Source organism: Pleuronectes platessa, chromosome 1 (assembly GCF_947347685.1).
Source record: "Pleuronectes platessa chromosome 1, fPlePla1.1, whole genome shotgun sequence".
NCBI classification, from domain to species: Eukaryota; Metazoa; Chordata; class Actinopteri; order Pleuronectiformes; family Pleuronectidae; genus Pleuronectes; species Pleuronectes platessa.
Genome location: NC_070626.1, coordinates 12055822 through 12072136, shown reverse-complemented (window position 1 = coordinate 12072136; position 16315 = coordinate 12055822). Strand labels below are relative to the sequence as shown.

Below are 16315 nucleotides of genomic sequence, written 5' to 3'. Positions count from 1 at the left end.
CTTAGGTTATAATGAGAAGTGTCAAAAATGTTTTGCTTCATTATGAAACTCTGGTGGGACAAATTAGAATATTGTGGGCTGCCACAGTCTAGATAATTAATGGGGAACACTTCATTGCTTGAGGTCTTCTAAAATACCTTGTAAGCCAAAATCACCACTTTAAACTGTTAAGAGTGTCATTATTTATCACATAAATGACATAAAAATGTAACATTTATAGCACATTTACACAATTTCTTTATTGCAGTCATTTTACAAAAGCAAAAAGCTACTTGGGGCTATGATTTGACAGTTCCTGTAGAAGAGTCCCTAACCCTGTCTCTGAGCGGTTCCAGAATCACAGCTTCTCGTGGCTTATTTCTTAAATATACTTTGTCTCCTTCCAGCACTTTTTCATGATATAGTGGACAGAGTGAAAAAATATTACTCTCTATCTGTGTGTGTGTGTGTGTGTGTGTGTGTGTGTGTGTGTGTGTGTGTGTGTGTGTGTGTGTGTGTGTGGAATACAGCTAATCGCAGTCTCACAACTTGTGGGTGGTAAAGTTATTTAGCCTGTGAAAAATGCTCAGCTGATGGCGGGGACTGTGTTTCCATACCAATGTCCCACAAGGTTGGTCGTTTTCACACAAGACATTGAGTAAAGTAAGGTGAGTGAATATACAAATACCGAAATCTATCATCACATTTACGATGTCTACACAGGGCTTAGAGCCATGTATGTAGGTTTTGATAACGTCTAAGGCAGTGTTACAGTGATAAAAAACAGTAATTTTTGGCTGCTTGCTTTGCACGTCTGGCTGCAAGCCTTGAATAGATAAATCCAGAACAAGGTAAAAGAGGCAAAGAAAAAAAAAAAGCTGCTTTTAAAAGTTTGCCTGGCAGAGAACATCTAATTGTGCTGCAGGTTAATGTTTATTTGTACTTCAGCAAGGCATTAACCCTTGAATGTCTTGTGGAGGTGATAAGTTACTGGCATAATGAGACTCACTGGCTGTTCCTAGGTGAGTCTGAACAGGGTCACAATTTAACCTTGTTTCCCCAATTTTAGAGTGCAAACTACTTCCAACACTGAGACACGATAAATTAAATTGAATTTATTTCATGTGATGGAAAACGGTCCAAATGTATGCAATGCATGCTACACAGGTAGCTTTATAACACATACATTACAGTGTTGATGATCATTTCCTCTCTCAGCAATTAGTTCCTGACACTCTGTTTTGTTATTTTTTTAATTACACAATGAAACCCTATGGCCTGAAAAGCTCCAAAATAACAGGGAGACCTTGAAGCACATTTTAAAATTGAACGTGTCCTCATTTTATCCCTTTTTATCATATTTTGACACCATTACGACGCACGTTGCTGTTGTCTTTAAAGCTGTCGGCCCCTAGCTTTAAAGGGTTTGATAGATACGAGGTAAATACTGGGATGAGCATTATTTTAGATGTTCTTGTAGAATCAGTGGCAGATTTACAATGTGCAGGATTACAGCTTGAATCCTATTTTACTCTATAACCTTGACAGCTTCTTCCTCCTGCTTTGGAGAACCGACACTAATTCTTCCAATGGTACGCAGATAATACAAAACAGGACACACTTGCTTTCATCTCTGGATGTAAGTCATCACTCTGCTGAAGCAGCACATATTTCAAACCTATAACAACTTACATCAACGCGCTGACAATGTCATCACATTAAGTCACGTGGCTTTATTGAGATGCAGTGACGTACTGAAATCCAAGGACATCAGTTTTCAACCTTTCCAGTTTGCTATTATGTGTAGACACAAACTACAACGACGCAATAAATAAGTGGGATCCTGAAGGAGAAATATCTTCCAGAAGGAGACATCACTTTAAAGATATACAACACATAGTGCAAAATATGTGTGATAAAACACATATGTTACATAATGTTAGATTGTGGACATTAGATGGTGTTTATGGAAAATGTTGACATCTTGGGAAACAGGCTTATTTGGTCTCTTAGTGAGAAACAATTGGTTACGTTCGGATTTCTGGTTACATGTAGTTTGCTCCAGTCCCGACCAGCACAAAATGGGGGGGGGGGGGGGGGGGGTATATTGAATATACTTGATGTTTCGCGGCTTGTTCCACGTGAGATGTATAAAATGACTATATCGCGCCTATCCAGTATAAATTGTCACGGGAATATTTTAAGCCGTCAGCATGAAAATTAAATTGTCTTTGAGTTTCGCTTCTGTCTTTTCATGCCCCCTCTCACACTAGACTTGGGCTGGTAGATTGGGCCATATCACCCAGCCCTAGCACAAAATGTAAAAAACTGTGTGTTTGTGAGCTATGGAAATAGCCACACTAGCCACTTTGTTGTTTCAAGTCTAGCTGGTGTATTTTTTTAAATAAGATTTAATATTACAAGGATGAGTTTTAATTTGGAGATCGGCCTGTCACCTACGTTAAAATAAGGAATGTAAAGCATCTTTACTTTCAGGACTTTGATTGTGCAAGAAGCTTTTCTGAAGAAAGAACCGCACAGACTTGGACAATACTATGTGTGTGGAGCAAGAAATATTTGGGTACATCTCTGTGCGATACAAAGGGGTTTCTCAAGAAACAATGACAAAATCAGAAGAAGTGGCGCTCCAGCGTGCACAGGTTCTCCTCGCTGCTTAATTCCTTATTTTTTTCTTTATTCTCATAAAATGATGACATTATTCTCATACTAGTACAACGTTAGTCTAATAAAATCACTAGAAACACTATTTGTGTTAATAACGTTTCATTTATCAGTAAACAAGTTAAATTGGCTCAATTTCCACTTCTTTATCAAACCTCTGTCAGTTGAAGTGAATTTCTTTGGTTCACAGTCTCCGTTCTCTGAAACACTTGGGAGTATAACCCTGTTTGGATTGCTCAACCCCTCTAACAACCACATCAGGAAAACCACCCGAAATTACTAATGGGCATCACTCTTCATCCAGTAAAATAAGTGGCTGAAAGCATTCCGAGAGATACATTATAGATATGACAGCGTCTTGTGGTGAGGGTCACCAAACTACCTCTGTCGATGAAGAGTTGAACTTTCTGCGGCATCACACCCCACGAGGGCGAGTGATGAAATTAAACACAGTTGGCAATATTAATAAGGCGAGAGGAGCGAGATGGTTTCCTCGTGGACAGTTTGTCTGCAAGGAGCTGTAAGCGGTCGGGCTGTGCGGAGGCAGGCGTGGCTACCGAGTCCGAGGCTGCGGCGGGACACTAATGTGACCAGAAGGGGATGTGAGTCACTGGGCCGCTGTCCATTCAAGCTGGTATCATCAGGAGAATGACGGCACCCTGGCTTAATCGCAGGCATTAATGTGATATTTGACACTGGGCTTGACACAAAGGGCTGTGTGATAGGTGCGTTTCTTATTGTGCAGTGAGTCAGTGGCTGCTTACGCATTCACAAGTCAAGCTGTCAGCACGGAGGGAGGTGAGCGAGTTGAGCTCTCCACCCACTCCAAACTTCTCTCCTCTGGGACACAGCCACACTCAGTCCGTTCTTAACTTCCATTTCACACTTGGCAATCAATTACTGGTCTCTGGAGCTATAGAAGAAAAGAGCCACCTACCCCGAGAATAAGCTAAATCTCTCAACGCCTCCTAATTGAAAACACATTATAGCGCTAGACAATGCTCTTTGTGTGTAGCCAGCCACTAATTTGGACTGTTTGCATGCACAGAACAAAGCAATTTACTGAGGTTGCAAACACCCTTTGCAGGACAATAATTCATGGTGTTATCAGGTGCAGAGTTTAAACATCAAATAAACGGGCTGAATAATTAAATACCCAAACTTTGAAGGCGTGCCCAGCCATTTGTTGGTGGCTATTCTCCCAGTGACTCTGAAACGCTGAAACTAATATGATTTTGTATTGTGAAGCCAAGACTGATGCCAGACCTCCCGAAACCAATCCCTCTTACAGGATTTAGAGGGAGCCGTGTGAAATGTACACTGCAGGGCCCCCACCGGTCCCAGTGATAGTCCTTGCTCTGAGTCCAAATCAAAATGAACCTGATCGATAACAAAGAGGGCTTTTGTGCATTTACTGCCATCATAAATACAATGTCCTGAAAAGGAAAGCGAGGGAGGACAGAGAGAGTCAGGTTTCTACAAGGCTGTGGACTGACATAAAGATGTCACACTGCTGTATGTGGGAAGGTGATAGGCTGGGGTAAGATCACACCACGATGATGTGATGGTTTTGGAGCAAAGACGGACACTGAGAGAGGACAGGAATAAACTTATGGCGGATGCAAGTAGAAAAAAACAAAAAATAGGCATAAATGGACTAGGGCCGTCACTATTTATCAGACTTTCAAACTTTCATTCAAACATGCAGGAGGTAGTTCACAGACTATAATGACCTGTTGGTATTCAACATATACAGCCTAGAAGCACATCTGTGGAAGCGTATCTTGTGATCCAGCTGAGGGCGCTCAGTGTCACTTTGACCTATTGAAGGCCCTCTTGACCTATCAGTAAGGCAAGCCAGTAATTGTTTTTCTATTGAAATGGAGGATTCTTGCAAGCAAAGCCATCCTAAACTGGCATCAGGACACAAAAGCATCTAAGAGGCGAGCTGCCGAAATATCCTATGTTCTCCACCATAGACTGCAAGTAACCTACAGAGGTAAGGCTGTTTGTCATCTTTGCACCACACAACTGCCTTACTGTTACTGCCACTATTACTACTACTACTTGACTGCTCTTGAACATGAACAAATCGGCAGGTTCACCAATAAGCGTTCTACCCAAGTGAAGCGCTGGAGGAGGTACTACAACACAACCTTGTCTGACTGCATGCGTGTGCATGTGGGATTATTTAAATATATTTGAACGAATTACGCGTCAAATTCATTCAAACTTTATAAACTCTGAGAGGCATTTTCTTCTGGAACAAACAAAGTACAGAGGACAGGCGTAAATAGGTGGAAAATACTATAACAATGTTGCTTTTAATTGTGACAAACAAAAGTATTTTGAAAATAAAAAAATCCTTTGAGCTTAAAAGTCAAGATGGCGGACATGAGGCTAGTATAAAGGAGAATTATATCCCATCCCAAACAAGAGGAGCTAATTTGAACTATCTGAAAGAGCTGCACACACACCAGAAACTGCCCACGACTGAATCCATCCGAACAATCCCTCAGAGCTGCAAACAGTAGGACGGCGAGCATGACAAATAACTTTGGCCTGGCTATAATACAGGGATAAAATGTCCTATACTGATGGCCCACTGGAGGAGGGTCAAACCTCTTCCAAGTACCGGCAGTGGCGGGTGGCCCCGAGTTAATAATCCTGATAGGAATAAATGTGCTCACAATGGTGCCATTTCTGCCTACCTGTATGTATTTTAGATTGCCTACACTACTTTATCTGCCTGTTTGTTTTGTTTTCTCCCGACTGGGCTCCTGATAAGACAGAGCACGCATTCAGCAAGAGAAAGGAAGCCTGTTTGTGCACTGGACACTAATTAATACACTGCTCCGTCGGGAAGGTTGCCTGCTTGCTGCTCTACTGAAAACAAATTCATTTATACTGCTGTTTTCTGCTTCTCCGAAGGCTCTGCTAATTGCATTTAAATTAGTCCTCATTCAGTGAAGAACAAAGAAGGGCACAGTAGTTTGCTATAGGAGCTTGATGCAAAAACATGATTTTCGGCAACAGATTACCCCAAAGATGATTGACCAAGCCTTTGATGAAACCTTCTACCAGTGGAAGGTGCAAACATGCTTGTAAAAGATTTCAAGAATAATCGCAATTACTGCAATTTCATCACAACATTTACTCCGATGAAGAGAACCTCTGAAGTAGCCTTTTTTAACGCTTGCACAGAAATGATTTTATTCTGATTTTAAATGTTTTAAACTGACACACAATATTTTTTAATTCTGTTCAAGAAAAAAACATAATGTAAGAGACATCATTCAGAGAAAACACTCACTGAGGAAACAATAATGTTGCCCTAACCCCATCTTACGCAAACCCCAGCTCGGCAGGTAGCTATTTAGATGGCAAAACGCTGTCAGGATCAAGCTTGAAGACATAATAATATAGTGAAGTAAAGGGGGCACAAAAGGAGCTAAAAACAGCGTAATGAATGGCTTTATACTCTCATGTAGACCACCTACTATTAGCACCTGTGTTAGACTCCATCTCCAAGATAAAGGTCAATGTTTATGTAGCAATTAAAGATGTTATTTTAACCTTGATTTATCCGCTGAAGGTTGGTTTAGCGCTCATCTGCTTCACAATAATCATTCCCCTCGGGAAAATGTGCCCCACAAAAACAGAACTATACCTGCTGAGGAATACGTTGACTCAGAGAAAGACTTGCTGAAAGAAACTGGAATTATCTGCCTTTAAAGTGAAAAAGTATGCGAGTGGTGGAGAACACACAGGTGAAAAGTGCAGCATGTCTCTCCACCAATTATGTTTCTTAACGAACAAGGGAATGAATATGGAAATAAGTGTGTATTCCTTTGGTGTGTAGTATTTAGTGACATCTAGTGGTGAAGGTGCAGGCTGCAGCTGAACACCCCTCGCCCCACCCTCCCCTTACAAACATGAAAGAGAACCTGTGGTAGCTTCAGTTGTCATACAAACTTAAAATGTGTTTAGTCTGTCCAGTTTGCACTACTGTAAAAAAACATGGCAGCCTCTGTAGAGAGGACCCGCTCCCTATGTACATATGACATATTTAAATATAAAGGGCCAATTCTAAGGCAAAGAAAAAAACAATTTGTACAATTTCAATGATCACACACTCATTATTTTATATTCTGCCAATAGAACCCTTTCAGCTAAATCGTACACACTGGACCTTTAAAGTGGATCGCGTTGTGCAATCCTTTTAGAGTGTGGATACCAGTCTAGAGCCTGTTGGAACCCATCGGCATCCGTCAGGTCCAAACCTGTCAGACAAAAATGTATTGGCTCTCTAAAAAAACTGAATCCCTTTCGGGTTCAGCTTGGTCTCGGTTGGTTTTCTTTCTGGCTCGGTCAGGTTCGTAAATAAAATTGAGTTCCGAGCAGAGTGTGGACCAAAGTAGATCCAGGAAAGAATACTGGAGAGCTGGGTGAGGGTGCATGACAGTTGATTATAAAAAATGTGATAATAAAGGAGACAGTGATTGACGCAGAGAAAATGAAAACATGCCCAAACAATTTTATCCAGTCATGCCACCTCTAAAAGAGAAAAGGGAGAAATCTGTGTGCTGAATGCAAGGCAGGGGCGTAATGTGTAGGAGCCAAGTGGCAACCCACATGACGTCCCATATTCATTTGTGAACAGCTGCTTTGAAGTCTCGGGTTTGGTTTTTCGTACAACGCCATTTGTCTTTTTGAATACCTAAAGTAATCATATTTGGACAAAAAAGATGTGAGTCCGACTGAGAGGTCAAGGACACCTGCAACCTGCATCCATTGGACGGTATAAACTGTCAATGACAGTATCCACGCCCAAAGGCATATGGTCCGTTTTCATCTGTTTGACTCTAAATACGAACCATCATTTACTAAATGAAAATCATGCTGTAATAACGAAGACTTGGAACTAGCGATTTAGACCATGAACTCTGCAAGACAATGTTTACTGACTTTATAAATTAAGTGAGAATTAGAGTACTTTTCTCATAGACATTTATAGAAACAGACTTCTTTTTGCAACCAGTGGAGCTGCTCCCTGCTGGTCATTCGAGCGAATACAGGTTGATATGGTTATTAAAACCGACCAATTACATCTATCAAGTGGGTGTGTCTTGTAGTCAGCAGAAAAATACTGTTGGAGAAAAAACCATCTGCTGACAACATTTTCTGAAGTTTTCTATTATGTGTCTGTTTGAAATTTGAATATGAATACTGGCAGTAGTACAGTCTTCCAACTTTTCAGAGTGTCCTCGCGTTACCCTTTTCCTCCTGGACTAACTCACTCCTGTCTTCACAGAGGGACAGAGCGGAATCCTAACAAGATTGATTTGTTGTGTTTTGGCCACTATCATCATTTTTTTGATCCACATTAGCTATGAGAGTATTGTTTTAGAGGAGAACTCTGCTGATTTAACACACAAAAGTCTGTTTACAGGATTTTTCTGAAGTGTGAAGAGCTGTGTAAGGGCTGATAAACAAGTTTGGAATGTGGAGTTAGAAAGAAAGTGAGCTCACCAGTCCTCTGCAGTGTGCTGCTCATCTCTGCTTGGGGATAGAGGCTAAACGTTAGTCACCACAAGCATAACATATCCAGATCTCCAACAGAACTGCGAGTCTGTGTGGGGTCGGATATTAATCGGAAACATGATAACCAGACTCAGAAAATTTGTGTGAACGTCATCTCAAGTCAGAACAACAACTTGGAAGGTCAGCAGAAGTGTTGGTACACTAGTTGCCAAGATGCTGATATTATGAATTATAAACCAATTAATAACATTTTAAAGTTAGTCCTAAACATTACACAACTTCAGGGAATAGATCCTCCGAGCAGCACGTCAGTCAAGACACATTCCTGGCAGTGTGGGAGCATTGAGCATAATTTATCTTGCGTTTCAGCTAATATTTGGTCTGGTGGACAAACAAACTGTACTAGACTTTGTAAAACGTTTGTCTACTCGTATGTTTTTGGAAGGTTTGAGGATATAAGGGGCATATGCTGGAAAAACCCAAAAGCCTGGGGAAAGAATGCCAGTGCCACACAGACTGGACTGAGACTGGGAAGCAACTCAGGAATCCTCTTACAGTAAAGCGACACTGCGAACAACCGAGCCACAGCACTGCCCAGTGAAAACCAGCGAATACCATCTTTATGTGAGATTCAGCAGAAAGCCTCCTCCAGCATGTCAGGTGATCTCCCTTCCCCGTCAGCATGTTCATCTGCTGCTTGTCAGGCTGTAGTGCCACAATTCTGAGCTCAGCAAACGTTTTCATCTCCATCTTGCTCTCTGTCATCCACTTCTCACCCCTCCTTACCCGGTCTCCCAATAGCTCCCTCTCTCTATCGCCTTGCCTCATCTCTCTATCTCCTTTCTTTTCCCCACCACTCTATCCATCTCCATCCGCTCGCTGTTCTCTGTAAATGCTGTGCCAGCAGAGTGGTGCTGGGGATATGGCGCCATCCTCATTGAGAGGGAGTAAGCAGACGGGTGTGGGGGTCGGTGCTGGGGGGGCGGGGGGGTAGGACTGTTTGGTGACAGGCCCTGAAACACAGCCATCAGACAACAAGCCGCAATCACACAGCTCCAGTCGATAGGACACATAGCTAAAGCTCCACATTCAGAAAAGGATCACAAAAAAATTATAAGATGTAGATTCTTGATCCCCCGAAAGTGCAAAAACATTCTTCTTACTAAGGAGAACAAAGTGACCAGACTAGGCTGGGAGTGTGAGACAGAGCAAGCCAACAGGACAGGTAGAGCAGGAAAGGGAGGAAGAGGAGGAGGAGGAGGGGGGCGTTGGTACACTAGCAGGCTGATCAGGCGAGTAGACAGGCCACGGTTCATTTGAGGACTGAGGCTGTTCCTTTCCAAGTTCGACCGTTCATTAATACTAGCTGTTTCTATGGGTCTCCCCGCAACGAAGCCATGCTGCACTCTGCCACATCCCTCAATATCCAAGCAACACAAAAACAATGTCTACCAGAGAGCCTGGCTCTCTGGTAGACATTGTTTTTGACCAGCACTTTTGACCAGCACTCTGTAGGCTGTGAGCGTTTCAGCCATGCATCGGTATCAGCATTTTAGATTCCCGAAAGCCGCTGATATGAAAAACCTTTATTTTGCTAAATAAAAAATGGAGAAAAAATTATCATTTATTTTTACATTTTTCATAAAAAACTATATTTGTGTTTCCTCAATAGCCTCAATACATTTATTTGTTATAAGAGTTTGACAATGACATTTTGGGAATAGTTGCCAAATCTTTTAAATATATATAACATACATAATATATATGGTATATAACATCGGTAACGATATCTGCCAAATCTGTCGGGCTGATATGATGATGTTAGTGTGCATGGAACGTGTGCATACGTTGTTGACACTCAGGATGGTATCTGGCACAGTGGTTGAATCGCTGGTGACTATAAAAGAGGTGAGATTAACATGGAGGACCTAACGCAGACTCTGGAGGTGCGGCTCCTGCTCGTGCTCCGCTCAGTGTGGGTAAAGGGTTCATTTTGTCAAAATTAACCTTGTCAAACTCCTGTTCTGCCTGGGGGAGACTTGTATTACAATTGTAATTTTTCAATCAGAGATTGGGAAGAGTGTGAAATGTTAACACGCCTGTCCGCTGCGCCCCCCCCCCCCCAACAGCCCCCCATCTCTCTCTCTCTTTTCTTACTCTCCGCTTCCTTCACTCCCTCTCATAGGCCATTTAAAATTTTAAGCAGATTTCCACCACTCTCATAATAGGATTCTCCAGTGTCGGAGTGTGTGTGGTGCAGTGGTGTGTGTATACAGCGGAGCGTGCTCACTATATCAACACAAGCTCTGCACACTCCACACTCTGCTACTCCAGCAGAAGAGTTTTGCTAGGTCAAAATTAATTACAGAAGCTGTTAAGCACACACCAGCTGTTGTAAACAAACGTAAATACATTTTCATTTCAAACAAGCCTCCTTGTATCGCAGCACCCAAAAAAATACTGTAAATCTTCTGTGTGTTAACCAACAACTTTGGCTATCCTCAAGCTGGGCTCCTACTGAGAAATGACTCTTATTCATGTTCACCCTGTCGCTGGAAATCACCAATGTTTTAATTAAGGGTTTTGCTCCATTTATTTGCGGATTTGCTTCTTTTGTCGTCTTTTATTCAGTCGGTAAGGCGTCACACTTCAACAACAACATTGATCTTTAGCCAGACTTTTTTAAATCTGTTTTTCTCTTGATTCCTTTATTTTTTCGGATTTGGAAACAGCAGAGCTGTGACTCTGACCATGACCTTAGAAAACAGCAATCAAAGCCAATAAAATTGAACAAATATTGTATTTAATCCTCCCAGCAAACTACTCCTTTAACTCTGGTACATTAAAACCAATCGATAAGAACAGATTCGTCGCCTAGTTTCATGCAAGTGCAAAACCTTTAAAATAATATATGAGTTAACTTAACTCATAGATAACGTGCTAACTCAAATATCACCAGTACAAGGTGCACGGTCAGGATGGCAACAGGTCTGAAGCATAGACTGGACATAAAGATGGACAAAAGGACAGCTCCCCAAATGTGAAGCCAGGTGTATCAATCGCCACCTAGTGGCTGGCTACAGTACAGGAACAACATGCTGCCTTCTCCATGATAATGGATGGGGCAAAGACCAAACTAAAAAGTCATGTCCATGTTAAATACATTTTTGTCAAAGATGGTTTCTGTCATTTTAGGTATTCCTTATAACACTTTTTTGTTCTAGGATTCAAATCTCCTGTTTCTTTGGTTTTAATTAGTTATTTGTTGCTCAAAAATGGAATGAAATTGAATTGAAAAGCTGAGACTGTCTCATGATTGGTTGAACACGTATATCGGTGAAACCTCGATACTGCGGCTGCATCATCTGATCACTGCTGAGCAGACTCTGGCTTCAAAAACACAAGATGGCAGAGTTAGTATCCGTCATATTTTTGCTTCAAATCTAGATATTGGGAGAAAATGTAGTTAGGCCGTCAGTATACAGTTTATGCTCTAAAGTTGGATTGGAGGGGACAATGCAAGCTACCAGTCCACTAACTCTCGTTATACTGCTGGTGAATCCTTGCCATCATTAAAGTGAAGAAAAGGAAAACATGGAAATATCTTTGTTGCTGTTTCACATCACTTCACTTGAAAAAGATAAAAAATAATACATCGCAATCTAAATCATCAATCCAGACACTTCAATCATTTTTCTTTTAAAAATAAATCTCACTAGACAGGAAATAAGGGAGACCAGCAAAAACAACAACATGAAAGGTAATAAAGCAATCATGTCTGTTTTGAACAAACCTGTAATAGTGCATCAATCCAGCAAGGCGGGAGAGGAAATAGACACAGACGATTTCAACACTGTTTTGAAGGTGGCTCACCAAACCGTTTGAAAGGCCACCCTCCCCCGGCCGTCCAGCAAGCCTGAACCCTGCCAATCGGCCGTCCCATTTCCAGACAGCAGAGTCATTTCCCAGCCCAGTGGAGCAGCACCCTGACCTCTGCCTTGACCTCCGCCTCAAACAGCCCCTGCTCCAGCACCAGCTCCAGCACCAGCTCCAGCCCAGAGAGCAGGCTGGGGCAACCTCAACTTATTTATGAGCCATTTTACACAGTGCTGCTCCCATTAGAGACCCTGCCTTGGCCCACCTTACGTGGCACTCTCCTTGCACTTAACACATATAGTACACCAGCAGGGCCAGTGGGACATGGGTGGTGGCTGGGGCTGAGGGGACCATTAGATCTATCACTTAGGGGCTGTCACACACTCATGGGTACATCAATCAAAGCAAGGCAAACATCTCATTCTACTTTAGTTTGCACATTTCCTTCAGATAACCACTGGGAAACCAAGCACTTCAACATCCTTTATTACTGTTTTACCTGTGTTGTACATTTCATTATTTCTAGTTCATTTCTTTGGAGCTGAACTTCTACTTTAAGCATGAAACATTCAAACTATGGTGGTAACAGGGTGCACATGAGGGCGCACCAAGATTACTCTCACGTGCATCAGATACCGAGTGACAGATACACAGACTGAAAGATAGAGACACAGAAGAGAGAAAGACGAGTTCTTGCTTGAAAAAAAGACCTGCATTGCTTGCCACAACTTGAGCTGAAGCCATGCGGTCTGACTGTCAACGTGAATGATAAAAATATTATGGACCACGGAATATTGTAGAAGCAAGTGGATGGGTTAGTGCGCTAGCGAGCGAGCAGAGATCCTGTATGTTATAATGATGAGTTTGAAAACTTTTTTTGTTCATTATGAAACTGTGTCGGAACAGATTAGAAAATGGCAGACTGCCACAGAATCACTGTAAGACTTAGACGGACAAAGAAAAGTTAACAAAGTGAAAATCAAATGACAAGATTGATTCACGACAAAGATCCATCCATCCATCATCTATACAGCCTATCCTCTGAGGGTGGCAGGGGGAGCTGGAGCCAATCCCAACTGACAACACCCTGGAAAGGTTTCGCCAGTCAAGTCAACAAACAGACAATTCACACTCATTCACTACTACGGGCAATTTAGAGTCAACTCAACCACAATCTACATGTCTTTGGACTGTGGTAGGAAAAACAGGAAAACAAAACAAAGACACAGTGAGAACATGGAGACTCCACACAGTGAGATCTGAAAACATGCAACATAAAGAGAAACGTATGCATGACTGATCAGACTAATCTGAAAACACTGCAGGAAGCAAGTGAATTTCAGCCCCTTTACTTTGCACTGGAGTGGAGTTGAAAACATTATTTAAAAGAGCTAAAATTCATTGATAAAGAGAGATGGAGACCCACACCCACCTGTGATGGTGACAAACGCAAAGCCCTCCTCGCCCAGTAGTGGATTGATCAGTTGGCAGCTGTAGGTACTATTGGGCTCCAGTACAACCGACAGCATACTGGTCAGGGTGAACAGCCCTTCCTCATTGGCCACTACTGAAGTAGTGATATTATCCGTCAGGTTGCGCCCACGCCCGTCCTGCCATATCACGCCGGCCTCAGGAAAACCACCATAGGCCACGCAAGTCAGGGCCACCTCGTCACCTGGCCGCAGGTTGGATTCCGGCTCCAGTGTCACCACAGGCTTGGAGTAGGGGGCTGAGAGAAAGAGGAGTTGTACACAAAGAGAGGAGGAGATCGGTGGGTGAGGATTCAGGAGGGGAGGGGCGGAGGAGGTAAAAGGGTATAAGAAGGAGGAGAGGAGAACAGTAGATACAGACTGAATTTAGTTAGATTCTCTGCAGCGAGTCACCCTGGGAACTGGTTGACATGATTCCCATTAAATTCTTAATTATACTTAGGGAGCTTAGCATAACACAGTGGTTTACGATCCCACAGACACAGACAGCATCAGTGGTACATCCTGAAGCCGCTCTATCCCTGCACTCGCCACACAGCCCGAAGCACTGAGCCCCTCCCGGAGAGGAAACACACTGCCAGTCGAGGGGGCGGAGGTGGACAGGCCTCAGAGAAAACTGGCATGGTCAGAGATTTGGGACAACTCAGCCTATGGCATGTGGAAAGGCGTGGAGGGACAGGGGGTGAGTGGCGAATCGTCAGCCGAGACCGACATCACACCTCTCATTTCCCCGGAGCGAGAACACGAGTACAGAGGTGGCGGGGGAACGAGGCTTTTTTTGTTGCCACAGCCAGAGCCAATCAGGGCACAGCAAACAATGGGATGGAGCGGAGAGCCAGATGAGATCAATTTGTCTGAGCTGCTTTTGGGAAAGTGGGCTCTCAACACAAAGACAGCTTTAGCACGGTACATACTAACTTCCAAATGTCCATTTCACTGAGAGACAGATTTCCATTGAGGGCTCCTTTCATTTTCTCCGACCATACAGCAAAAAGGTAGTTTTCAGTGTGAACTGTAAATGCTCGCTAAAAATAAAACTATAAATCTAATGCCTTTAATTTGAGCCAATTTGTCACTGTTGGAGACATTGTTTTCCCTCCCCCAGGCGCGGAGAAAACAAATATTATTCATTAACGCCGCCTAACGCACATCCATCCTTGGAGAATACTGCAACAATCTCACAACAGATATAGAAATGTGAGACAGAAAGGCACACAGTATCATTATAAATAAATAAAAGGCTCTCAGCTGTGAAGGTGGGGATGCGGTCGCTCAGCAGAGAAGATGTTAGCGATAGCAGATTGACCGTAACAACAGCTAATAATCAAAGTCAGCACATATTGACCATGACAGAGACCACAATCAGCGCTTATTGACCAACAACACTGCTCAGCAGCCCTGAGGAGACTGTTTATCACCTGCTTACATCTTGTGAGGAGAAATGATCCTAAATCACAGTCTACATTAGCTAACGTACGACATATTTTACTGTGTACTATTAGTGTATATGTGTGGATAAGCACAGGTGTCAAATATCTTATAACACGATCAATTTCAAAGTGTTGAGGGAAACTATTAAGATAAGATAAGATAAGAATGGGACTCCATGCTAATGCCAATGAAGCCGATGCAATGTGGTTTATAGAATGTCTAGCTGAAGCTTAATCTCAGCCTTATCTGAGTGCAACTGCCTATAACAGTCCATGTGCATTTTCATCTGTTTGTTTCTATACATGGGATACAGCTCTTGACTCACCGGCCACCTGCAGCAGCAGAGAAGCACTGCCGTAGTCCTGCACCCTGACGAAGCAGGTGTAGCTGCCTTCATCCGCCACCACCACCCTGCTCAGCAGGAGCGAAGCGTTGCCCAGGCCCAGCTGGGAGGGGAACAGGCTGGTGCGGTTGGCGAAGCGCTCGGCCTGGTCCACCAGCTGGTCCTGTCCCGTGTAGCCGTGCACGTTGCGTTTGGTGTCCGTCAGCTGCCAGAAGATGCTCAGATCGGACAGGTTGTAGGGGCTGGCGTGGCTGAAGGAGCAGTTGAGTACGGCGTCCCTGCCGTGCAGCGCCACCACTGGCTGCTCTGGGACTTGTACCTCCATCACAGCTACAAGACAGGAAGTGTTGCACATGAGTGATGTCAGAAAATAGTCAAAATCCTTGAACTGAAAGGAAAAAATATGATATAGTGATTTTTCTCTACTTAGAGTGATGTTTCCTTTTATGCTGGAGGATGTCAGGTAAGCTGTCAGCAAAAGAAAAAAATTGCAACATCTTCCCTGCAAACATCTAAACTCAAAGGACTTGCTTTGTCCATCTTCTTTGACAAACATAACCCATTTGTCACAGAGGTAAGTCACAAAATATGTCCCAGGTTTCATGAAAACAAACAGGATTCACTGAATAACAGCATTCATTTGTGTGTAATGTAACTGACACCTACTCGAATGTCATTGAAAGAGAAATCAAGGCAGCATTTAGAAATGTATGCAGCTAGTGCTTCGGAAACATCCACTTTGTTTGTGCAGCATGGCAGCAGAAGTGAGACGGGATGAAGGCGAGAGGGTAGAAGAAGAGGAGGGATCTGGAGGTAAGCACGAGGACTTAGTTTGTGTTCCTATAGGCTTTGCTTCCCGGCGATGGCTCAGCGCGCTGAAACTCAGAGATGGAAGCAACAACATCTGTACAGCTTTAGTTCAATCGTTAGTTAAATCTAAAAAAAAAAAAAAAAAAAAGCTGGTGGGGCG

At 43.0% G+C, this 16315-nt stretch overlaps 1 protein-coding gene across 2 annotated transcripts in view; it reads right to left on the bottom strand.

Annotated features, from left to right (window-relative positions):
- Positions 1 to 16315, bottom strand: part of cd276 (CD276 molecule) — an 83179-nt gene that overhangs the window by 48516 nt on the left and 18348 nt on the right. For both annotated transcript variants that reach the window (XM_053423179.1, XM_053423243.1), the window contains exons 3-4: positions 15328 to 15675; positions 13514 to 13810 (exon numbers count right to left, since the gene is read on the bottom strand). In XM_053423179.1, coding sequence (XP_053279154.1) covers positions 13514 to 13810; positions 15328 to 15675 — 645 coding nt within the window. The remainder of the gene's footprint in view (positions 1 to 13513; positions 13811 to 15327; positions 15676 to 16315) is intronic.